At 42.3% G+C, this 26955-nt stretch overlaps 1 protein-coding gene across 4 annotated transcripts in view; it reads right to left on the reverse strand.

Moving 5' to 3' along the window:
- The window catches only part of acsl5 (acyl-CoA synthetase long chain family member 5), a 60444-nt gene extending 33938 nt beyond the window's left edge, over window positions 1–26506 (reverse strand). The window contains exons 1-7 of one of the 4 annotated variants that reach the window (XM_078224359.1): window positions 26365–26506; window positions 20819–20886; window positions 10904–11066; window positions 9097–9211; window positions 8941–9005; window positions 5111–5212; window positions 3651–3750 (exon numbers count right to left, since the gene is read on the reverse strand). In XM_078224359.1, coding sequence (XP_078080485.1) covers window positions 3651–3750; window positions 5111–5212; window positions 8941–9005; window positions 9097–9211; window positions 10904–11035 — 514 coding nt within the window. In that variant the 5' untranslated portion in view covers window positions 11036–11066; window positions 20819–20886; window positions 26365–26506. Of the gene's footprint in view, window positions 1–3650; window positions 3751–5110; window positions 5213–8940; window positions 9006–9096; window positions 9212–10903; window positions 11067–20818; window positions 20887–26296 lie in introns of all 4 variants that reach the window. The other 3 variants (XM_078224363.1, XM_078224360.1, XM_078224361.1) reach the window with 3 other exon arrangements.
- Between the last annotated feature and the right edge of the window lie 449 nt (window positions 26507–26955).

Genomic DNA, 26955 nt, shown 5'->3' on the forward strand with positions numbered 1-26955 from the left:
CCAAAACTGCACATAATACTCCAGATGTGGCCTTACCAATGCCCTATACAATTGCAGCAAAACATCCCTATCCCTATACTCAAATCCTCACGCTACGAAGGCCAACATGCCATTTGCCTTCTTTACTGCCTGCTATACCTGCACACTTACTTTCAGCAACTGATGCATGAGGACTCCAAGATCTCGTTGCATATCCACCTCTCTCAATTTACTGTAATAATCTGTCTTCCTATTGTTGCTACTGAAGTGGATAACCTCACATTTATTCACATTATACTGCATCTGCCATGCACATGCCCACACACTCAGCCTGTCCAAATCACGCTAAAGCATTTCTGCATTCTACTCACAGCTCACCTTCCCACCCAACTTTGTAACATCTGCAAATTTGGAGATAATACATTCAGTTCCTTCTTCCAAATCATTCATATACATTGCGACTGCTTCTTGTACTGAGGTACAGAATGATCCAAAACAATATCTTATACAAATCCTCACTTTCAATGCAGGTAGATCGTAGTCAGTCTTAGAGTCATAGAGTTTTACAGCATGGAAACAGGCCCTTCGGCCCAACTGGTCCATGCCATCCTTTTTTTATAAACCCCTAAGCTAGTCCTAATTGCCTGCATTTGGCCAATATCCCTCGATACCCATCTTACCCATGTAACTGTCTAAATGCTTTTTAAAAAACAAAATTGTATTCGCCTCTACTACTACCTCTGGCAGCTTGTTCAAGACACTCAACACCCTCTGTGTGAAAAAATTGCCCCTCTGGACACTTTTGTATCTCTTCCCTCTCACCTTAAACCTATGCCCTCGAGTTTAGACTTCCCTACCTTTGGGAAAAGATATTGACTATCTAGCTGATCTGTGCCCCTCATTATTTTATAGACCTCTATAAGATCACCCCTCAGCCTTCTACGCTCCAGAGAAAAAAGTCCCAGTCTATCCAGCCTCTCCTTATATCTCAAACCATCAGGTCCTGGTAGCATCCTAGTAAATCTCTTCTGCACTCTTTCTAGTTTAATAATGTCCTTTCTTTAATCGGGTGTCCAGAACTGCACACAGTATTCCAAGTGTGGCTTTACCAATGTCTTGTACAACTTCAACAAGATGTCCCAACTCCTGTATTCAATGTTCTGACCAATGAAACCAAGCATGCCGAATGCCTTCTTCACCACTCTGTCCACCTGTGACTCCACTTTCAAGGAGCTATGAACATGTACCCCTAGATCTCTTTGTTCTGTAACTCGCCCCAATGCCCTCCCATTAGGTATACATCCGAGGGTTCGGCCACTGAGTCTTTTTGGGTAGAACTGAGAAATAAGAAGGGGGAAATCACTTTGGTAGGGTCGTACTATAGGCCCCCAAATAGTCAGCGGGAAATTGAGGAGCAAATATGTAAAGAGATTACAGATAGCTCCAAGAAAAATAGGGTTCTATCGACCAAAATGCATCACCCCGCATTTATCAAAATTAAACTCCATCTGCTTTTTGTCAGCTCACTGGCTCAATTGATCAAGATCCCTTTGCAATCCGAGATAACCTTCTTCACTGTCCACTATGCCACCAATCTTGGTGTCATCCGCAAACTTACTAACCATGGCTCCTATATCCTCATCCAAATCATTAATATAAATGACAAATAACAGTGGACCCAGCACTGATCTCTGAGGCACACCACTGGTCACACGTCTCCAGTTTGAAAAACAACCCTCTATAACCACCCTCTGGCTTCTGTCATCAAGTCAATTTTGTATCCATTTAGATACCTCACCCTGGATCCTGTGAGATTTAACTTTATGCAACAACCTACCATGCAGTACCTTGTCAAAGGCCTTGCTAAAGTCCATGTAGACAACATCAACTGCACTGCCCTCATCTACCTTCTTGGTTACCCCTTCAAAAAACTCAATCAAATTTGTGGGACATGATTTTCCACTCACAAAGCCATGCTGACTGTCCCTAATCAGTCCTTGTGTCTCTAAATGCCTGTAGTTCCTGTCTCTCAAAATACCTTCCAACAATTTACCCACCACAGATGTGAGGCTCACCGACTTGTAGTTTTCAGGCTTTTCCCTGCAGCCCTTTTTAAACAAAGACACAACATTTGCCACCCTCCAATCTTCAGGCACTTCACCTGTCACTATCAATGATTCAAATATCTCTGCTAGGGGACCCGCAATTTCCTCCCTAGCCTCCCACAATGTCCTGGGATACACTTCATCAGGTCCAGGGGATTTATCTACCTTGATGCGCTTTAAGACTTCCAGCACCTCTTTCTCTGTAATATGTATACTCCTCAAGACATCACTATTTATTTCCCCAAGTTCCCTAACATCCATGCTTTTCTCAACAGTAAATACTGATGAGAAATATTCATTTAGGAACTCACCCATCTCTTGTGGATCTGCACATAGATGACCTTGTTGATCCTCAAGAGGCTCTATTCTCTCTCTAGTTACTCTTTTGGCCTTTATGTATCTGTAGAAGCTGTTTGGATTCTCCTTTGCCTTATCTGCCAAAACAATCTCGTGTCCCCTTTTTGCCCTCCTGATTTCTTTCTTAACTCTACTCCTACACCCACTATACTCTTCAAGGGATTCACTTGATCCCAGCTGCCAATGCATGTCATGTGCCTCCTTCTTCTTCTTGACCAGGGCCTCAATATCCTGAGTCATCCAGGGTTCCCTCCTTTTACTAGCCTTGCCCTTCACTCTAAGAGGAATGTGCTTATCCTGAACCCTGGTTAACACACTTGAAAGCCCCCCACTTACCCGACGTCCCTTTGTCTTTCCACAAACTTCCCCAATTAACTTTTGAAAGTTCCTGCCTGATACCATCAAAATTAGCCTTGTCCCAATTTAGAATTTTAACTTTTGGGCCAGACCTATCGTTCTGCGTAGCTATCTTAAAACTAATAGAATTATGGTCACTGGTCCCAAAGTGATCCCTCAGCAACACTTCTGTCACCTGCCCTTCCTTATTTCCCAGGAAGAGGTCAAGTTTTGCCCCCTCTCTAGTTGGGCCATCCACATACTGAATGAGAAATTCCTCCTGAATACACTCAACAAATTTCCCTCCATCCAACCCTCTAATACTATGGCTGTCCCAGCCAATGTTGGCAAAGTTAAAATCCCCTACTATTATCACCCTATTTCTGACTATTTGGGGGCCTATAGAACAACCCTATCAAAGTGATTTCCCCTCCCTTTTTATTTCTCAGTTTTACCCATATAGACTCAGTGGGCGAACCCTCGGATATATCCCCTGCCATGATGTTTTCCCTAATCAAAAGTGCAACTCCCCCTCCCCTCTTACCTCCTGTTTTATTTTTCCTATAGCATCTGTACCCTGGAACATTAAGCTGCCAGTCCTGTCCCTCTCTTAGCCATGTTTCAGTAATTGCTATAATATCCCAGTCCCACATACCCATCCATGCCCTGAGTTCATCTGCCTTGCCCGTCAGGCCTCTTGCATTGAAATAAATGCAGTTTAATCTGGACTTCCCTTGCTCTCTGCTCTGCTTTTGCCTGATTTGTCTGGTACTAGGATTACTGACACAGCCTTTACTACTTAATGTGCTCTCTTTAACTTATCACAGTATGCTTTACATTTGACAATTAAAAATTGTCGTCACCAATACATACCTCTGTTAATGATGTAGACAATAGCTTCAGGTCCTAGAGTGTCATATAGTGGCACCACTGCCATAGAGTAGGTATAGCAAGCCAGCTCAGAAATTATCCACTATTAAAAGACGTGTTCTGGTGTTAGCATTAAAATTAAACAGGTCACAATTTATAATTTAAAAAAAAAATCTGACTATATCCATTTACAAAAGATTATTAACAGAATTTATCAGGACATTGCATTAGGCATCAATTTCAAGCAAAATCATCTGCGGCAGAAGCTGCCTTTGAGATAGTAAAGAACCATCACAGCATCATAAATGTGCAGAAACAGGAATGTAGTTTGAATACAGATCTATCCAAGTCCAATTATATACATCAGAAAGGTTGTTGAAGACAGGCAGAAGTCAACGGTGCCAGATATTCACCAAATAGACATGATAGAGTTAGGTAAAGGAAGCACACTGACCCTATCTGAGCAACTGGAAATGGAAAGAGCTTTACGATGAGAGCTGGGGATAAGCTTCAATGGATCAAATTGCCTTTTATCATTCTTAACTTAATCTAATTATTGGATTTATCCCAGGGTAAGTAGATTATCTTTGAACAGCGAGCCTTTTGTTCCCAGAGTTTTAAGTTGCTTATTTGGCTTTTTTCCCCCCTACCTGTTGGATGAATAAGTTTATCAGTGAGAGTTCTGCAATACAAGTATGATTTTCTAAGTGGTCTCATCTGCTGGCCAAGTATGTTGGAGAATAATTCTCAAGTCCTATCATTTTTTAAAATATAGTCGAAGCTGGCAAGCAGACTCCATCACCTGTAGCTTGAATTCAGTAGGCCAGTATATATAAAAACGTGTGACATTCAGTCTAAATAAAATGCTTTGCTGACTTATTTTTGGCGGGCAAAGAAATACTTAGCCTCCATGACTCCGTAAGATGCCTGAAAATGGAGTATGGATAGAAATTATACAATTTATACCATTTTTAAAGTCATACACAGTACAAACTGAGTTCGCCAGTCTGTTTCACAGCTCCCACCATTTAAAGGTTTGGGGCAGGAGATTTAGAGGGGATTTGAGGCAAAGCTTTTTCATTCAGAGGGTGGTGGGAATCTGGAACTCACTGCCTGAAAGGGTGGTAGAGACGGGAACCCTCAACACTTAGGAAGCATTTAGATGAGCACTTGAAATTCCATAGCATGCAAGACTATGGACGAAGTGCTGAAAAATGGGATGAGATTAGGTCGGTGTTTGACGGCTGGCACAGATATGATGGGCCAAAGAACCTCTTTCTGTACTGTAAAACTCTGACTCAATGACCACCACCCCATCTACAGAAATGTTGTGGACTGACAAAATAGAAATCCATGAATTAAAAATTAAAGCTCAAACCTATGGATTTGTGAAATGTAATGATTACTAGCAGAAGAATTTGCAGTGGTTAAGTTTAGTAACATGAAAAATCAATGGGCATTACCTCAGGTCTATTCTGAGCAAATATACCAATATACTGGTCTGGGGATGCATTACATCCTCGGTGTAAAAGGCCTGATCCAAGATATTCTGCTCTGTCAGATACCTGTAAGTAGATGAAAAAAGTGTTTTAAATCTAGGTTGTTTACTGATAGATCGCTACATTTTTCACCCACACCATACAATTTCACAAAGACTTCTTCAACCAACAAAACAAATTACGCGACAGACAGGTGCCATGCAAATCACCATTTGATGTCCCTGTTCAGACTTATCATCTGACAGTCAGAGGAATTTTAATCCCTGTCACCTCCCCTTTCACCACCAAACTGAGTCCAAATTTGAATGCACCATCTTAGCCTCCATTTTCCTCAGATATACACAAGAAAACATAGAAACTAGAAGCAGGAGTAGACCATTTGGCCCTTCCAGCCTGCTCCACCGTTCATTTTGATCATGGCTGATCATCAAATTCAATATCCTGATCCCCTCCTTCCTGCCATATCCCTTGATCCCTTCAACCTCAAGAGCTATATCTAATTTATTTCTGAAATCACACAACATTTTGGCCTCAACTACATTCTGTGGTAGTGAATTCACTACCCTCTGGGTGAAGAAATTTCTCCTCACTTCAGTTCTAAAAAGTTTGCCCCTTATCCTCAAACTATGACCCCTAGTTCTGGACTCGCCCACCATTGGGAACATTCTTTCTGAATCTACCCTGTCTAACACTGTTAGAATTTTATAAGTTTCTATTAGATCCCAGTGCTCCAGTGATTCCAGTGCTGTGGCTGATAAGCACTGCAGAATTCAGGAATGGGAATTCCTGCCTCTATTATACAGTAGATGTTAAATTGGACCATTGGTACTCTGTCACAAGACAAAGGGTGGCTGCTCTGATACACTGGCCACTGATCTCAGGCATCAGTTGACCTTCCATACAAGCAAGGAAAATGCATAACCAGGTGACACATGGAAGGAAAGCAAAGGAGGGGAGTGGGTGTCAGTAAAGAGATGGCTTCAGACCAATGGAAGACAATTGTGTTTATGATGTCTGTAGAGACAACCTTTAATGAGGTTTGGGCTTCCAGTTATTAGCTGTAAGAATTACACAACAGGTTTTAAAACTTCTCCTGGAACAAATGACAACCCCCTCCATTATATTCCTTTTCCTTCGGCAAAAGCTGCAGAAAGTGACATTCCCCTTTCTTACTTCTACCCATCACACTCTCCACAGAATTACAGTGCTTCTGGTAAACGGAACACAGTTGCTCCCATTTTCCAAGGCGCTCCTGGAATTTTGCTTCACTGGGTAGGAACTTTGTGTGGTTATCTCCAGGTGCTTTCCTCAGTTTTCAAAGAGGGTTCCTCAAATCCACCACCAGTAATAAAGCCTGCTGATGTCTCTTCTTCTCCCTGGACATACCAGGATGAATCTCCCAGAATCCTAGGATGGCTGCAGGGTGTTTGACAGGATCTTTGACTAGAGACCGTCTCCCTCCAGCAGCTCGCAAAGCCAATCAGCCTCTTCTCTCCGCCGACCACACAGAACAACTGCTGCCTCTCTGTGATATTCACTGACTTGTAGGGAAGCCTATAAACTGATCTCGAAAATGGCTCCCTTTAGCCTCCTCCCCATGCCAATGTGAAACATATTTACCTAGGATCCAGGTAGAAATGCTGATTAGCTATTTTTGACCCCAATTTCCTTTCATTGTAGAAGTAAATGGACAGTTTACAATGTGATACCACCAACATCTTTCTGGGACTTTGGCAGACTCAGGGTGGAATTCTCCATTTTGAGACTAAGTGCAGTGGTGGGTGGCTCCGACCAGAATAGTGGGATCCCGCACTAGAAACCTCATTAATTATGCACACACGTGTTCCCCTCTGAGGCACCTGGTGGGCTGGTAGCTGATTTGTCCACCTATCAGCTGGCAGGTTTGAAGGTCCTGACACCATATTTAAACATCAGTTCAGCACGCTCATATCATTGTCACCTGCCTTCACCAGACTGTACAGGATGTCAGCAATCCAGAGGCAAAAGGCTGGCAGCCTCAGGAAGTCTGTTCCTTGATACAATCACCCATCCCCCAAGCCCATTATCTGCAAGGCACCCATGTCCAAATTGGACCTCTAGCCACCGCATCTGGGGCTTTCATGCATCCCCTTCCAGTGAACAATATCCCTTTGACCCCCTTGTTTGTGAGCTTTTCATGCAGCCTTGTTGGGGTCTAGATTCCCTCCCCTCGGTCTTCCCTCTGTCTTTCATTGCTCACCTTCTTGCCCCTCTGCCTGTCATCATGAGCCCTCGCCTTCTCCCCTGCCTTTTGCATAGACCACCTTCCACATTGCCCCCCTTGTCTTTATTAGGCCACCCGCACACCCCCAAACTTTGGACCTTTGTTGCAGTGGCTGCATGAGTCCTACAGCACCTTGCTGTCCAGGTAGACACTCAGGCATGGCACCAGGGGGAAGGAGACCCCTGTACTGCAGCAGGCCTACATATACAGGGGTACCATTGCTGAAGGTGATTGTTCTGTAGGCCTTGCTTACAACATTAGGTTTATTAAAATACATGTAAATAATAAAACATTCCTGCAAAAACAAAAATGTGAAGATTATAACTTGTATTTCCGTAAGTGCTCCTCACGTGCAATGAAACATTTTCTACCTGCTGAGTTTCTCTAGCATTATCTGTTTTGGTGTGTGTGAGACATTGTCTACCAAATACCTAATTCACCAAGGTCATTCTTTTTGGCTTCAAAGGCAAGATGTGATACCCCATTCTACTCCCTACTCTATTTCACAAACTTTCTTCTTTATGTGATTTGATTTGATTTATTATTGTCAAATATATCAACATACAGTGAAAAGTATTGTTTCTTGCACGCTATACAGACAAAGTATACCGTTCATAGAGAAGGAAACGAGAGAGTGCAGAATGTAGTGTTACAGTCATAGCTAGGGTGTAGAGAAAGATCAACTTAATGCGAGGTCGGTCCATTCAAAAGTCTGATGGCAGCAGGGAAGAAGCTGATCTTGAGTCAGTTGGTACGTGACCTCAGAGTTTTGTATCTTTTTCCCGACTGAAAAATTTGGAAGAGGGACTGTCCGGGGTACGTGGGGTCCTTAATTATGCTGGCTGCTTTGCTGAGGCAGCGGGAACTGTAGACAGAGTCAATGGATGGGAGGCTGGTTTGCGTGATGGATTGGGCTACAATTGTAATCTTTAATACGGACTACTGTCATACCGATGCCATTAAATATCAGTTTCAATTCAAATCATATTCATTGGAAAGCACTAAAAATACTGAAAATTTAGGCATCTTGGAGAAGTAGTTTCAGGCATGAGTTTTAATTCAGGACTATTTTTCACTTGCATATTATTGCATATGGTCAGCTTTCCTAGCTATGTAGATGTACATGTACAAATCTCTTGTGACTGGCTATTAGTTCAGCATTTGCCAACAAACAGCACAGTTTGAATGAAGGTCAGTTTATCCTCCCCTGACAATTTTATTCAATTGCCTAACAGTTCAGTCAACACTATTCCAGGTGAAAGGTAACCAAGGTACAAAGTTCAATTGCAGGCGTGGCTACATTTTGACTGGAAATCATTGTGTAAAACCAGAGACTATTGTGCTAGTGAATGGTGGTGGTGGTTACGTCTCACAATTGCTTCTCTGCTTCCAACAAAACCAAAAAAGGAAACACTTTTTCTCTTCTCAGGCAAGAAGCGATTCTTAGAAGCTTCATTCCTTAAATTTTCTTCCCCGACTTGGAATCCCTCCGTGTTACTTCCGGCATTCCATCGTGAATCACAACACATACCTGTTTGTATGAAAGCCACTGATAAGGCTGTTCAGGTTTCCTGTAACCCAGACAAGGTCCATTACCTGATATTAAAAACAAATAAATATTTGACACCAAGTACTGAATGGAGCAAAAAGAACCTCTCCAATTGCAAGGCCGAGAGTACGTTAATACCTGATACATGTAAACCTCTCTGGAAGGCTTCATAGAGTGTTCTGGCATCATCGTAAAAGAAAGATAACACATCATCATCCTTCAATAGTGCACATCGTCTGGCACGTCCACTGCCCTGAAGTTAAAAAAGAACAATTTCAAAATTAAAAAAAAAAATGTAACTTACTCTGGTGAAACATCAAACGTCTAATGAGGTGTTTTAGACTGATAAGAGTGAAGCCCACGCTGTAAAAGTGCTTCAGCATAGAATATTCGCAAGCCATTATGTAGCACATACAGATGCAGCAGAATGCTCACACTGCTCCATCTCAGTGCTGTTTGAGAAAAGGACAGAGGGTGGCGGAATTTTAAACAAAAACTGAAAATGCTGGAAAATCACAGCAGGCCTGACAGCGTCTTTGGGGAGAGAATAGAGCCGGAATTTTGCCTGCTTTATAAATAAGCGAGGGGCGGACCATTTCTAACTCCTGATCCCATGTCTCTTGGCAAAATGTCCATTGGCACGATCTTCTGGGAGGTGGCCTAATTGGCCACCTCCATGTTGAAACAACCTCTGAGGAGGTTTCAAGTTAAAAACAAACAACAAACTCTGGCCACAGCTGCTAGACCTCTGAAAGGGAAGCTGGTGAACACAGCTGTGACCCAGTGATCAATACAGTGAGTGGGGGTTAAAACAGGAGCCCTAACGGGTGAGCCATCGGTGAACTCCTTCAGTGTCTTGCCCAGCTTTGGTTTCAATGGTGGTGGGGGGGAGGGGTCTATCCACTACTACAGAAATCCCGGGGATGTCCCCAAATCAGCCCACAAATGGATAGCCATTGCCGCAGATGATCCATCTCCTGCTAAATTGCTCGGATTTATGCTCCTGCCCCCACTTGCAAGCACCCCTTCCCCACCCGACCATGGGAATGGCCAGAGAGGGCAGCTATAAAGCTTTCTTTCAAATTCCTGTACAAGTCAGATCTTTAGCACCCAGTGCTACTTGAAAACTTTCACCCATGTTTTCAGAATGTTCCATGGCCTCACCTCCCTCCCATCTTCTTCAGCCCCGGAATCTTTAGAGACATCGGAGCTTTTAATTTTCATACTCAAGCATCCTCAATTTCAATCGTGCCTTCAGTTGTCTCGGCCTTAAGCTCTGCAATTTTCTCCCTAAATCTCTCCACCTTGCTTTCTTCCTTTAAGACATTCCTTAAAATCTACCTCAACAGCCCCAATATCTCCTTATGTGACTTAGTATCATGTTTGACTTTATTATGCCTGAACATGCTCTTTTCCACCTTCTTCCATCGGGGAAAAGATACAAAAGTCTGAGTTCATGTACGAACCGACTCAAAAACAGCTTCTTCCCTGCTGCCATCAGACTTTTGAATGGACCTACCTCGCATTAAGTTGATCTTTCTCTACACCCTAGCTGTGACTGTAACACTACATTCTGCACTGTCTCCTTTCCTTCGCTATGAACAGTATGCTTTGTCTGTATAGCGCGCAAGAAACAATACTTTCACTGTATACTAATACATGTGACTAATAAATCAGATATAATCAAAGAAGCACCTGGTGGTGTTTTATGTTAAAGGCGCTATGTAAATGCACATTGTTGATGACAATGTTGGTGCAGTAGGCTGAAACTGGCCGTCTCGCTAGTGGAGATTAAATATTCATTACTTAATCTTGACTGGATTTAAAACTGATAATTTATGAATCGCCACAAAGCTCTGTCCCCTCTGTCTCAAATTACAAATATTCATCCATACTCAAGTCATTTTAACCATATGAATTTCATTACAATCGCTGTCTAACATACCTTAGTTTGCACAGATTGCCTGGAAAGATCACATGTTGATTTGACAGGCTTTGGCTTGGTTGCCACCAAATATAGAAAAATACCAGTCAAAACCAGAATAGGAACAAACAGGATCAGGAGCAGTATGCTCATCTTATAAACCTCTGGAGAAAACACTGTAAACCTGTAATAATTAGACAATAAAAAGACAATCACTTAGGCATTTACACAATTGATCATCTCCGAACACCTTGTTTGATAACAATATCAATCACAATAGTTACTTTATGAAATAGATTTACATGATATGATGATACTGTGCCTTTAAGAAAAGTATTTATATCATGTTTCTTGAAAGGGGTATGTTTAAAATTCAGCTCTGTTTTACACGGTGATGATTTGTCTGCACATAAGGCAGCTGACATGTTGAGAATGCAGGCTCGTGATTGGTTTTAGCAGCCCAAGTACAAGCATGTAAGCCTGTGTGTTGCTAACTGGTTTTGAAGAGGAGTTTTAGTGTGTCAGTGGAATATTGCTTGAATTGGAACTAATAGAGATAGATTAGCAATTAAGAATTGTATCTGGTCATGTTTAAATATTTCAATCAGTAAAAGTTAAGCGAATTCATTCATCATCGTTAAACTGTATTGTTAAATAAAGCTTGTTTTGATAAAGGCTTCTTGGTGTGTCAATGAAACATCTTATCCTCACACTAACGCCAAAAAAAACCTGTTGGGGTCTATTTGGGCTTCATAGCTTACTTTGGGGTTTCTAATTTGGTACCTTAACAATGATAACTACTTTTGTCTTCATCTCTCTTTCTCACACATATTGATTGACAATCTTACATAAATGCCAGGGTTAGTCATTGCTCATTCATGAAGCTAAAACAGCATGAAAGTTGAATGAATCTGGATACTTGGTATGCAAAAGTTAAGAACTATTTTATCATGTGTGCTTGATATACTACTATTATGAACAATCCACAAAATTACTTAAAAGTAACTCAGAAGCATAGTTCTCTTCTCATACTCTGATCATTAAATACAACCAGCTTGAAGAACTGCAGTTGACAAACTCCCCATCCATCTTCTAGTGTATTCTAATAATTAGCCATCACAAGGTCATGATAACAGGTCAACACACAGATTGCCACAGCTGTTTACCTCAGAAAGAAAATAGCTTATCTTTAAAAAAAAGTGCTATGGAAAAATCATGCTTACTGCTAGATTGCATTTTTTTATTATCTAAACGCAGCAATTCCTGTTGCAATTAGTTCCAATCTAATTAACCCCCCCCCCTCCTTTTATTCCCTTTCTCCCCTTCATCTTCTTCTCCCTTACACCATCCACATGATTTTTTTTCTTTAATAGCCTCATGTTTATTGTAAGGGAGGATTTTATTAATGACTTGTATTTCTAAATCAATGACTCACCCAACCTATCCCTAAGGACCAGATACGAAAGGTAAATCCAGTCATTAAAATTAAATTGTTAAGATGTTGGGCAAGGAAACAGTGATTCAATCTTAAGTTTTAGGACTGGTATCAGGATTTTTTTCTCACACAATGAATGATAAGCAATTGGGCTGAACTTTGAAAAAGATTAGTGAAGGCAAGTCAATTGAAGGGTGGGAAGGAGAACCTCATTCTAAATGGATCAATGAAAATGGGCCCAATGGCCGACCTTAAGCGTAATTATCCTGTGATATGAAAGGTTTTTATTGGCACTTGAAGACAGAAAAAACCTTGTCATACACCAGAACATCTTTGGAGAACAGAAATAAAATTTGTTCAAAATGAAAAACAATAATTTAATGGAGTAGTTCGAACAACTAAAAATGGAACAAATGAAGACCAAATTAAAATGTAGTATCTTCATGGACATATTTTCATAAATATATGAGGTGTGAATAAGAATCAGTTGCTAATGTATCACCGCTTCATAAAAAATGACTTCAAAAGGAAAAAATGGTTTACAGAATATTGTGATTTCACAGTAAATTCATTGCAGTGTTAATGTAACCCTACTTGTGACACTAATAAATAAAAACTAAAAAAAAACTAAAGCTATATCTCATATATCTGGAGTATTATCTAGCCTGTGTAAGTATTTTTAATCATTCTTTGTTACCACATCTTATGCTTTTAATCTTTTGCTGCAATTTTACTCCTCCAAGTGAGTATCAATAGAACTTATTTACAATATCAAAAACTCTCAAAGGATGACAGCATCCTTTCAACCATCAGGTCAATATCATCACACTGGCTTCAAACATGCATTTTTAACTGTTTTGTTTGGAAAACATATGGGGGCAATTCTCCCAAAAAGATTCTAAGTGTCGAATTCGCGTAAAAACTGGAGTAAATCACGCTGGAGTGAAGTACTCCTGGCAGGGGGAGAGAGGCTAGCGGGCCCGGTGACTTCCGTCCCGGGCCCGATAATCAGATTTAAATTGTAGGGAGATGAGCTGCTAAGTATATTAAGCAGCCCGCGCCAATTTCTATCGCGGAGCTGCAGGCGCTGGAAATCTGGCGCTGGGAGACGCGCAGAGGCCGTGGCGCCCAGCGGGGAGTCTACGAAACAGATTACTCAAGAGTCTCCTGGCCCTCTGCGTTAAAAGAACAGCGCAGCCAGATGGGAGAATCGTCCCATGGTGTTTCTTGTAACATTGTAAAATTGATGAGCGAGCAGGTAAGAATCAATTAAACTGACATGTAATTAAGAGTGTACTTTAAAATGTTCTTTATCATGATTCCAATATATGCTTGATCTTCACTCAGGGATCATATTCTAAACCCTTAGCTTTAATTTTAATTTATCCCTCTTTTGGGACATGTGAATGTATTAATAGTTGAATATAGCCCATAGATCCAGAAAGCAAAAAATACACTTTTTGATCTACCCGTCTTCAGATAGATTTTATTTTCTGACGGTAAGAAATTGGTTAGCGATAGTTGTACTTGATATCTAAAGAAAGAGGATTCTGTTTACTTTACATGGTCTCGTTCTGGTTCAGCTGGAATTATTACTTGTTGTAATGGGATAGAATATAATTAGGGAGGTCTTCAATTTGGCAGAAAACTCTGACTGGTTAAAAATGTCACGTCAAGCAATGAAATAAGCAGTGGATTCAATAAAGATTTTATTCAATATGTAATCGAGGGATGGTGGGTGACCACAGGTAAATTCAGGCACATTTAACTGACATATTTCTACTTTCAAGGGATCGAGGTGAGTAAGAACTGCAAGCCAAAGGATTTCATACCCTGTAGTTACCATGCAATGAAAGGTGCCTGCTAATTTCTAGAACTGCAAAATGAATAGCATAAGAACATAAGAAATAGGAGCAGGAGTAGGCCATCTAGCCCCTCGAGCCTGCCCCACCATTCAATAAGATCATGGCTGATCTGAAGTGGATCAGTTCCACTTACCCGCCTGATCCCCATAACCCCTAACTCCCATACCGATCAGGAATCCATCTATCCGTGACTTAAACATATTCAACGAGGTAACCTCCACCACTTCAGTGGGCAGAGAATTCCAGAGATTCACCACCCTCTGAGAGAAGAAGTTCCTCCTCAACTCTGCCCTTTATTTTGAGGCTGTGCCCTCTAGATCTAGCTTCCTTTCTAAGTGGAAAGAATCTCTCCATCTCTACCCTATCCAGCCCCTTCATTATCTTATAGGTCTCTATAAGATCCCCCGCTCAGCCTTCTAAATTCCAATGAATACAAACCCACTCTGCTCAGTCTCTTCTCATAATCAACACCCCTCATCTCCGGTATCAACCTGGTGAACCTTCTCTGCACTCCCTCCAAGGCCAAGATATCCTTCCGCAAATAAGGGGACCAATACTGCACACAGTATTCCAGCTGCGGCCTCACCAATGCCCTGTACAGATGCAGCAAGACATCTCTGCTTTTATATTCTATCCCCCTTGCAATATAGGCCAACATCCCATTTGCCTTCTTGATCACCTGTTGCACCTGCAGACTGGGTTTTTGAGTCTCATGCACAAGGACCCCCAGGTCCCTCTGCATAGCAGCATGTTGTAATTTCTTTCCATTTAGATAATAATCCAATTTGCTATTATTTCTTCCAAAGTGAATAACCTCGCATTTGTTAACATTATACTCCATCTGCCAGATCCTCGCCCACTCACTCAGCCTGTCCAAATCTCTCTGCAGATCTTCTACGCCCTCCACACGATTCACTTTTCCACTTATCTTTGTGTCGTCTGCAAACTTTGTTACCCTACACTCAGTCCCCTCCTCCAGATCGTCTATATAAATGGTAAATAGTTGAGGCCCCAGTACTGATCCCTGCGGCACGCCACTAGTTACCATCCGCCAACCAGAAAAGCACCCATTTATTCCGACTCTCTGCTTCCTGTCGGATAGCCAATCCCCAATCCACGCTAACACCCTACCCCCAACTCCGTGTGACCCAATCTTCTTCAGCAACATTTTGTGAGGCACCTTATCAAACACATTTTGGAAATCCAAAAGCACTGCATCCACCGGTTCCCCTCCGTCAACCGCACTAGTCACATCTTCATAAAAATCCAACAAGTTCGTCAAGCACGACTTTCCACTCATGAATCCATGCTGCGTCTGCTTAATCGAACCATTCTTATCCAGATGGCCTGCTATTTCTTCTTTAATGATGGATTCCAGCATTTTCCCAACTACAGACGTTAAGCTAACCGGCCTGTAGTTACCCGCCTTTTGTCTATTTCCTTTTTTAAAAAGCGGCGTAACATTAGCCGTTTTCCAATCCGCCGGCACTACCCCAGAATCCAACGAATTTTGATAAATAACCACTAACGCATCCGCTATTACCTCTGACATTTCTTTCAGTACCCTGGGATGCATTCCATCCAGGCCCGGGGACTTGTCCACCTTCAGTCCCGTTAGTCTACCAAGCACTGCCTCCCTGGTAACATTAATTGTATTGAGTACCTCTCCTCCTACCAACCCTCTATCATTAATATTCAGTAAACTATTTGTGTCTTCCACCGTGAAGACCGACACAAAAAACTTATTTAAAGTTTCAGCCATTTCCTCATTTCCCACTATTAAATCCCCCCTCTCGTCCTCCAAGGGTCCAACATTCACTCTTGCCACTCTATTTCTTTTTATATATTTGTAAAAGATTTTACTATCATTTTTTATATTTAGAGCTAGCCTAGCTTCATAACCTATCTTTCCTTTCTTTATCGCTTTCTTAGTCGTTCTTTGTTGTTTCTTAAAGTTTTCCCAATCTTCCGATTCTCCACTATTTTTGGCCACTCTGTACGCATCGGTCTTTAATTTAATACTCTCCTTAATTTCCTTCGTTATCCACGGCTGGTTATCTCTTTTCTTACAGCCCTTCTTTATCACCGGAATATATTGTTGCTGAGTACTGAAAAGGATCTCCTTAAAAATCCTCCACTGTTCCTCAGCTGTCCTACCTACCAGTCTGCTCTCCCAGTCCACCTTAGCCAATTCAGCCCTCATCCTATCGTACTTCCCTCTGTTCAAACAGAGGACAGTGGTATGGAACCCTACTTTCTCTTCTTCCATTAGTATCAGAAATTCGACCATATTGTGATCACTTGACCCAAGAGGGTCCTTCACAAGAACATCCTTAATTCTACCTACCTCGATACACATTACCAGATAGCAGTTCAGTAAGCATCATGAAATGAAGAAAAAACCAGTGAATGTAACTTGTACAATAATGATTATATGTTTGTGTTGAATAACTTTAAAAATCTGATTTCTGGCTGAATTTTAAGAAATATCCAAGCATTTTAAGTAATCTAAACTGTATTACAAAGTATTGTGGGAATCCACTTGCCAGTTAATTACCAGAAAATATGTCAATTCACATGTGTAATTTTTAAAAAAGTTTATGGTGTCATAAAATGTGAATTGGGATATGGGTGCTGTAGAAAAGATCTTGTTCAAACATATTAGAAGATTGTTTCTTATGCAGGCTACACGAATGAAATTTACAAGTGAAGCAATGTGATTATTAATTTATCTCCCGGGCAAAGTTTAACTGTAAATTTTTTAACTTAACATTACGGCTATGGTAATTGTCCAGGCTTTTTAGCGGTAATAATAAAGTAAAGTTTATTTATTGTTCACAAGTAGGCTTACATTAACATTGCAATGAAGTTACTGTGAAAATCCCCTAGTCGCCACACTCCGGCGCTGATTCAGGTACACTGAGGGAGAATTTAGGTTGGCCAATGCACCTAACCAGCACATCTTTCAGACTGTGGGAGGAAACCGGAGCACCTGGAGGAAATCTACGCAGACACAGGGAGAACGTGCAGACTCCACACAAACAGTGACCCAAGTCGGCAATTGAACCCGGGGGTCACTGGCACTGCGAGGCAGCAGTGCTAACAACTGTGCCACCATGCCACCCCAAAACTATCAGTGATTTCTGTCTTTATTCCTCTCAAACTAACAGCAACTCTTGAAGTGTGTACATGAACGGCTAAAAGCAGAAATCCAAAAGTTACTGTCAGTGATTTTTATGCTTCCTGATAGGGTGTGCTTTCTCGTGTTAACCAAACAAACTAAATCAACAAACTGTGGGGTAAATTAAAAATGCAGTTTCTTAAAAGGGTACTGCATCAAAGTAACCAGAATCCTGATGGGGTGGGTGGGGGGGCAGTGGAAGGGGGGGGGGGGGGGGGTAGGCGGGTAGGCAGGGAAAAGATTCTCTGGTCCCCCTCAGCATTTTACTCGGTGACAGGAGGCAGAATGCTGCCTGCTGGTGGTCGGATCCTGTGGTCCTGCCACTATCAATGGAAATTCCCATTGAGGCCACCCCACACTGCTGGAAAACTCACGGCAGGGGGCAATGCCGCTGGTGGATTCCACCAGAGGATCCCACTGGCGTGAATGGCTGGCGAATTCTGACCAGGGTATGTGTGTGTTGTTAGGATCCTGTTAGGGATCGTTAACATTTAAAGAGAAATCTGAATACCCCATTTTAACCAATTGAGCTTTCCCACAAGATTTCACAATTTTAAATAAAAACACAAACCGTATTGTATGCAGAACAATTAAACAAAGCAAATATGATGAAGACTATGGTTTGTAGCTCCATATCTGTACACTCAGCTTTACTAATTCCCCCAAGAATTCTCTTATGCTTTATTCAAAGAATTCATAGAATCCTACAGAGCAGAAGGAGGCCATTCGGCCCATCGAGCCTGTACCGACCACAATCCTACCCAGGCCCTAACACCATATATATACCCTGCTAATCCCCCTGACACTAAGTGGCAATTTAGCACGGCCAATCAACCTAACCCCACACATCTTTGGACTGTGGGAGGAAACTGGAGCACCCGGAGGAAACCCAGGCAGACACGGGGAGAATGTCTGTATGGAGTTTGCACAGGCCGGAATTGAACCCGGGTCCCTGGTGCTGTGAGACAGCAGTGCTAACCACTGTGCCACCGTGCTATATGTATTTCAATTAGGACTGCCCAGAAATGTAGCAAAGTCGTCTGGAGCTTTACTTTAAGTCTTTTCAGTGTTTCAGCTATTCTCAGGGGTAGGGGCTGGAATTTTCCAGTTGTTTACGCTCCACGGCTGCTGAAAGCAAGGATGGAGAATTTGGCGCTCAGTCAAATTTCCGTTCAGTGCAGCAGGACCAGTGAATCCCACCAGCATGAATGGCTGCAAGATTCCGGCCAAGCACCTCCATTCGCTCTCTCTTGACTGGGACCTCAGTCCCAATTGTTCTGGTTGCCTTCTAAATACTTCCTAGTTCTGCAGATCGCTTCCTTTTACTCAAGACTCTGTGAATCCACAGTGGGTTATATCACTAGCTGGGCAATCTTCCAGCTTCTGTTCCCACCCAAAATTCAGACTGGGACTTAGCCTCACCGCCTTCCACATAGTGAATGGTGAAGTTAGTTTTCCAGCAGTGTGGGGTGGGCCCAGTGGGAATTCCCATTGATAGCGGCGGGACCAGAGGAACCTGTCACCAGCAGACAGCATACTGCCTCCTGCCGCTGAGTAAAATGCTGAGGGAGACCAGAGAATCTCTCCCCCCCCATCAGAATTCTGAAGTTAGTTTTTTTGCTCTGCTTCGTGCAACCCTAGCTGGTTTACTTCAGCCACCTCTTAGTGAGCTGCAAACCAAGACACTTACTCATACAGGTGAAAACACTGAAGAATGAGTCAATCTAGACATACCTCATGTAATTCTTATCAGTTCAAGAACAGAATGGGGAGATGGAGAAGAAAATCATTTGTTTGCTGCCATTGATAGTCAAATAGTGAAAAAGACAGTGATGGGAGAAAGTTAAGAATTGAGTTGAAACTATTTCTAGAGAAAGGATTTTAGTGAAAAGTAGTATTTGCAAGACTGGAATTTCAAAAAAGCAAAATGTATCGCGATAATTTTAAAGGCTTCAGGAAAGGAAGTTCTGCTTTCGGTGTTTAAGGTTCAATAAATTTACCCACTAATGCGGGGAAATACAGCACGCTAATTTTTCGGTTTCATTATGGAATGTGGGCACCATTTTTACATTCATGGATTACACCAAGTAAGATAATTGTACCGCTTACACAAGAATCAAACTCACTGAACCGGAGATGCTATCTATAACACACCCCAGTAGGAGCCTAGTCCGATTGCTTTGTACTTTTGTTTTATTTTTCATGAGATGTGTACATTGCTGGCATAGTTAACCTTTGTTACTCATCTCTAATTGCCCTTGGAGAGTTGGTGGTGGTGTTCCTGTTCTGGAAGTGATTCAGAAAACCAACTTTATATAACAGTTGCTGTCAAGCTGGGAGGAGAATGTAAAACTGGTTTGGGATTCGGAATGTTCCTTTAATCCTCTAACACGCTGGGTCAAGTTTCTGTATGTCTCTTTATTGGTACCTTTGCAATATCATTCTTTGCAAAGAACACCTGCTCTATAAAATAAAATTGAGAAGGAGTATTTTGAAAATTCAGAAGCTACTTTAAGGAATAAAATGGGGAAACGGTGTTAAAATTGATGTCATAATGGGAAATATAGGTCAGTATCTGTGTAACTTGCATTTATATACTTAACTTTAGCATGACAGTCCCTTTTACAATATATATTACTGACCTGTTTATTCAAATCTTTGCAAAATAGTCGATTGTATTATTTAACTGTTTGAAGTCTTTCCTTCATGTGCAGAAGGTGCAGATATAACAATTGTCTTTTTTCATTCATTCATGGGACATGGGCATCGCTGGCTGGCCAGCATTTATTGCCCATCCCTAGTTGCCCGAGAGCAGTTTAGAATCAACTATATTGCTGTGGCTCAGGAGTCACAAGTAGGCCAGACCGGTTAAGGACGACAGATTTCTTTCCCTGAAGGATATTAGTGAACCAGACGGGGCTTTCCAACAATTGACAGTTTCATAGTCATCAGCAGATTCTTAATTCCAGATGTTTTTTATTGAATTCAAATTCCACCATCTGCCGTGGTGGAATTCGAACCCAGGTCCCCAGAACACTAGCTGAATTTCTGGATTAATAATCTAGCAATAATACAACTAGACCACTGGAAGAGCCCAACAATGGCAGAGATGCCAAGAGCAAATTCAAAATACTGTCAACACAAATAAAGCTCCAGTTCAAATAAGTTAAAAGCGATTGATTGTCGACCATTAACTCATGCTGTAGATCTTGATTGAATACGTTTAGGCTGGCAACAGAAGTTTAAAGCATTTGGCTTTTATTTGAAGCTTAATCAAGTTTCTTATCTCTTATTGCAGTAGAGATCAAGCACTATACACTGAGTGCAAAAGTTGACCCTGACATTGCCAAACACTATTCTGTCTAATCAATGTTGAGGTATTCCATCATTCAATCATAAATTGCAAAGCCACATTGCAAAATTGCCGTGCCTTTTTGGCAGAAAATTGAACTAACCTTTTTGGAATTTTTCATGAAACTCTGTGATATGAGAACGGTTGTACAATATTCAAACAGATCGGTTCCTTGAAATAAAAGAATGGATATGATTAAGCCGAATATGGAACTAGGAGTTGCTGGAGGTGGACTGCTGTACTAAACTTTAATCTTTTTGTTTTTTTGTACTGGAGAGCAAATTGGTGGATATATTATTAATTAGAACAGAGAATTATACTCTTATTTTTGCTTTATATGAAAGGTTTTGACAGGTGCTTGCACACAAATCTGTCAGATCTGTTACTGTGTCTACCTAGGAACTGTGCCATGCTAAATCTTTGTCCTTGAAATACCATTCTGTATAAAAATGGTGCTGTTATATAGAGATGCCTGTGTTATTGTTAGTTCAGGATGCATCTTTAAATCTTTCTTCAGGTACAAAGGCTGACTGTTCTCTTTCCATTTCCATATTAGCTAGTTCTTTAATTGACACTCTATGCGTTATAATTGTTTTTATTGTTGACTGTATTGTGCATTCATTACCAGGATTTCCTTCAGATTATTACGTACAACTTCTATTTGGTTCATAGCTAATTCACTGCACCTAGTGAGACATTCAAAATCCTATTTCCTTCAATTCTTCAGATAAACTTTAGTATCTCCCTTGCACATTCCTTCTTTTTACAGGTCAAATTATTAAAACACTAAATGCTCGAATAACTCAACAGACCAGGTAACATCTGTGAAAAGAAAACCAGAGTTAATGGCCAGAAATGTCTGCCCCCACAGGATGCAAGAATTGGACAGATTGACATCAGGACAAATTAGTTGGTTTATTTTATTTATTAGTGTCACAAGTAGGCTTACATTAACACAGCAATGTAGTTCCTGTGAAAATGCCCTAGTCGCTACACTCCGGCGCCTGTTCAGGAGAATTTAGCATGGCCAATGCACCTAACCGGCACGTCTTTTGGACTGTGGGAGGAAACTGGAGGAAACCCATGCAGACACGGGGAGAACATGCAGACTCTGCACAGACAGTGACCCAAGCCAGGAATCAAACCCAGGTCCCTGACACTGAGGCAGCAATGTTAACCACTGTGCCACCGTGCCGCCCAATACCCAAGACTTTCCCGTCTCCACTGGAAGTTCTGGGCGGGAAGGCTCACAGTCGACCTTCCTGCCCCGCCTCTACTTGAGTCCCTTAAATGGCCAACTAAGGACCAATTAAAGGCCTCTTTCCACCTCCACTGTAATCCTCCTAGCTCCAGGTAGGTTTACTGACATGTAGCCTACACGACTGGTAAAACTGTATGGGCTGCATGTCAGCTGGACTGGGGTGGTCCCTCTATCAGCACTAATCTGTGTGTGATAGAGGGCATGGAGATGGGGCACAGGGTTAGCCATGGACAGCCAGCCCCCTGACTTGCTGCCAACCTCCATGCCACCCTCTTCCCACAATTCCCACCCCATAAGATCCACTCACTGCCATTAGCATTTATCTTTCTCCTGGGACTCCGGGGGCTGCTGCTTGGCAACAGCCATGGCCTCCTCTGTGGCACTGCTGAGTGCATAGAGCTGCTGGCCTCTGATTAATAGGCAGCTGAGTGGCAAGTCGTCTTCTGGGGTCCTCAGTCTGGAGAAAGGCTTGTCGCTGTCCACTTAACTGCCTGCTGGGTATAAGATAGGGCGGGCATCCCTCTGAGTCAGTATGGGTGTCACATCACTTTTTTAAAGGCAGCACCCGAGAACAGAAGATTCCACCTAACATTTAAGTTCTGATGAAAGGTCACAGACCTAAACGTTCACCTTGATTTTCTCATCATTGATGCTGCAAGACTGTACAGTATTTGCAACTTTTTCTGTTTTTATTTCATTATTGTGTTTTTGGGCATGACTCACTGGCCATGTTCCCACTGGCGGGAAACCTGACTTTCCGCTGCTAAAACAGGATTCCTGACAGGTGTCAATCCCGTTGCCATTCACCAGCCCGCCCCACTGGCCCCGGTCAGTTTCCCACCCAGACCAGGCTGGATCCCATTGATCATTCCAAATGGCTCATTTTAATGTAATTAGAGGGCTTGAAGCCTGGTTCAAAGCTCCACCGCCTCCCCAGTGCCATATGCGCTGGGTGGGCTTTGGTGCTGATCCTGACCAGCGTGGCCTTGGCTTGTTGGACCCCAAGAGGGAATCAAGGAGAGTGCAATGCCAGGTGGCACATGGGTGCTGGGAGTTGGGTGGGCTCCGGCTGGGGACAAGGATTTGACCTTGGCACTCTTTCCTGGGTTGGGGGTCCAATGGATAGGCTGCCCTTCTAGTAAACCTCAAGATCATTCTTGCCTTGGTGATTTCAGGCACCTCACTGATCAAAATCTTCGCTTCTGTCTGTCAACTGTGAAAACTTTGAGGTGGCCTGGTCACTTTAATCTCCATGGCCCCTGGGCATCTGGGAGGCTTCCAAATCCAAGCAGCACTCCATTCAGCAGAAGGGACTCTCCTTTCTCTCCCTAAAAGGCTGCAGTTGTGAGAAGACCATTTTCAAGTTCTCTGACTGACAGGAGGTTACTTTCACTGGGGACAGGGGAGGTGGATTCCTTTCTCCATAGCTGCTCACTCAGTCCTATTCTTCTAACACAGCAGTTATTTCAAATCTCTCAGCCTTCATAGAAAGCTCGAAGCCTTTGAAATCCCCTCACACCCTTTGAAAGCCTTTGTTTCCATTCAATTTCAGCCCTGTCCTTTTAACTCTCCTTTGATTGACAGCTTAATAGTTTTTAGACACCATTCAGTCAGCTTTATTTGTAGATCTTTCCCTCCACAGTTGAATGCATCTCTCTAACTGCCCTTCCCCCTCGGCCCATTGTTCCGAAACTAAGGAGCACTTAGCTGCTATGAAGTTGCCTGCAGCTGCTTGTGGCCACAGCTGCAGGCAGCTTCAAAAGCAGCTAAGTGCTTTCAGTTCCTTTTTTTGTGTAAACATTGCAGTTAGGAACAATGTGGGGAGGGGATGCATTTAATGGTAAAGGGAAAGATCAACAAACCTGGAGGTTGGAGGGGTCAGGCTTGATGGGAGGGAGGTTGCTGAGGGGAAGAGGGCCTAAGGGGGAGGCTCCTAAGGTGGGGGTGTCGGTTCATCTTCAAGGCCTGTGTGCTGTTGGGGGCTGACCCATTATTTTAGTTGGGGGGGGGGGGGAAGGAGGAGGGAGGGTGCCCCTCTTTTCTGAGTGGTTGGTGATGCTCCCCTCATCAGCAGGGGTTCACTATTTCTGTGGTTTGGGGTGGCGGGGGGGCAGGGGGGGTCTCTCTCTGAACACAGAGATTGGGTCACCCTTTAAAAAAGTCCTACCCTTCAGGCACTGCCAGCGCCAGCAAGAAATGCCGGTTTTCCGCTGGCAGGACTCTGTTTTTTTCCCCACAGAGAATTGCAGCATTTTTTTAGACCCCAACTTGATGTCTAAAGTTGTTAAAGTGAATTTATTATTGTCATGAGTAGGCTTACATCAACACTGCAATGAAGTTACTGTGAAAAGTCACTACTCTGAGCTTTTCCGTTTCTTGCTCCTTTCATAAGAACATAAGAAATAGGAGCAGGAGTAGGCCATCTAGCCCCTCGAGCCTGCCCCGCCATTCAATAAGATCATGGCTGATCTGAAGTGGATCAGTTCCACTTACCCGCCTGATCCCCATAACCCCTAATTCCCTTACCGATCAGGAATCCATCTATCCGTGATTTAAACATATTCAACGAGGTAGCCTCCACCACTTCAGTGGGCAGAGAATTCCAGAGATTCACCACCCTCTGAGAGAAGAAGTTCCTCCTCAACTCTGTCCTAAACTGACCCCCCTTTATTTTGAGGCTGTGCCCTCTAGTTCTAGCTTCCTTTCTAAGTGGAAAGAATCTCTCCACCTCTACCCTATCCAGCCCCTTCATTATCTTATAGGTCTCTATAAGATCCCCCGCTCAGCCTTCTAAATTCCAACGAGTACAAACCCAATCTGCTCAGTCTCTCCTCATAATCAACACCCCTCATCTCCGGTATCAACCTGGTGAACCTTCTCTGCACTCCCTCCAAGGCCAAGATATCCTTCCGCAAATAAGGGGACCAATACTGCACACAGTATTCCAGCTGCGGCCTCACCAATGCCCTGTGCAGATGCAGCAAGACATCTCTGCTTTTATATTCTATCCCCCTTGCGATATAGGCCAACATCCCATTTGCCTTCTTGATCACCTGTTGCACCTGCAGACTGGGTTTTTGCGTCTCATGCGCATGGACCCCCAGGTTCCTTTGCACAGTAGCATGTTGCAACCTGGGTGAGGTTTTTCTTCAAGGACCTTGGTCATTGACCGAGATTTCTCAACACATTAGCAAAATTTCACTCTCGCAGTTTAAGATTGCAAGACAAGCAGTTTGAACGCCAGCTGTCAAACTCATTGCAAACCAGCTACTCTGTTATCCAAGCCAGAGGTGCCTTGAATAAATGAAAGATTTGCCCTGCAAATGCTGAAAGCCGCCACAACTAACTCAATCGAAGCTCCGATAATTGTGTTTGTTAGCCCCAAAAATGAGGTAACCTAAAACTGGTTTTGTGTACCGACAGAACTCTTCAGGGTTTAATACAAATACGCTGTCATAAAAGACATTTTATAGCTGAACACATTGTACAGAATAAATCTACACTGTAAACCAAAACTAATACACATAGCAATGGAATGAAGTAATACATTCACTAACAAATCAAACACATGTCTGCTAAAAGTGTACAAGTTCGTATCAGACAATAGGAAAAATCGGTGCTGTGACATAAGTTAACTTACTGGATTAATTTGGGGAAATATGTCTGTGAAGAAAAAAATAGTTAGTGGACAAAATAAACTAGTTTAATCCGGTGAGCATAGTTTGCTCATGACACAGGTTAATTCTAATTGCTACAAGACGCATTCTCAGCAGTTACACTGGTATTATTCTTTCAACTTATCCAACAGGTAGTTCACTCAGGTGTTGCTGGCATTATGTTTGGACACCACTATATTCACTCACTGGAATACAATGCCGCATTTGTTTCATGGATCTGTATAATGGATGGAATTCATGCTGGCTTCCCAACTCCAGCAAATAAGGGTGCTGTGGAAATATATTTGGCGTGACTGCGGCTATGAATGGATTTCAGCATTAAAGATGATTGTGTATAAAAGTCATCACCGTTCTAATTTTATGAATTAACCTGAAAGCGAAAACAAAAGATCTAGATTTGTTTTTACTACAGTTAGGGGAACACAAGACTCACTCAGCTCAGAAACAAACCAAGTAAAATGTTTATTTATCAAAGATTTGTACTGGTTAGTTCAGTCGGGAGAAGTGATGAGGGGAGAGCGGAAAATAACTTTCCTGTAGCTTGACATCTACTTATCATGAGTAATGGACTCAAAATGTCGGAATTAAAAGTATTATTTATATGTTGCACAATATTAACAAGGAAGGAAGCAATTTTACATACCTGTCGATTCAACAGTTAACAACTGAGTTGAAATGTTGGAAGGTAAACATTAAGTCTGAACATCCTACCTTTATTGCTGGAGATGCTTTGTGACTGGCAATCCAAGCGCTAGTCTGGGTTTATATGTGTGTATATATATATATACACATATATACATACTGTTACTTACTGCTCACACAGCACATGCTCAAGACACACTTTTTCCATACTGGAATGTCACTCCTGCAACACATGGCTAGTAGCCAATTTCTGATACTGCGCCCAGGTAATCTTTGAACCTCTGCTGAGAGGAGTTCCAAGGTTCACTCAGCTCAAACAATTCTGATAGTAGTAACAACAATCTCAATCAGTCTTATTTTTCATTTTTAACTCTTTCAATCATGCTTGGCTTCAGTACAGATCCCGGCTCAATCCTAATAAGTTAAGAGAGACACAATTATTTCAATGATGATACTCTATCTTGAATTAAATTGGTGAAGTACATATGAAACTATTCGTATCATGAACCGTAGAATCTTGGATATTTATGGCACACCCCACCCCAAACCACAGGCTGCAGTGGCTTCTTTATGGTGAAGGAGGCTATTCAGCCCAAAGTGTCCATGCGGATCAAAAAAGAACTATCCAGCCTAATCCAGTTTCTGGTCCATATCCCTGTA

The sequence above is a fragment of the Mustelus asterias genome, chromosome 11 (assembly GCF_964213995.1).
Source record: "Mustelus asterias chromosome 11, sMusAst1.hap1.1, whole genome shotgun sequence".
NCBI classification, from domain to species: Eukaryota; Metazoa; Chordata; class Chondrichthyes; order Carcharhiniformes; family Triakidae; genus Mustelus; species Mustelus asterias.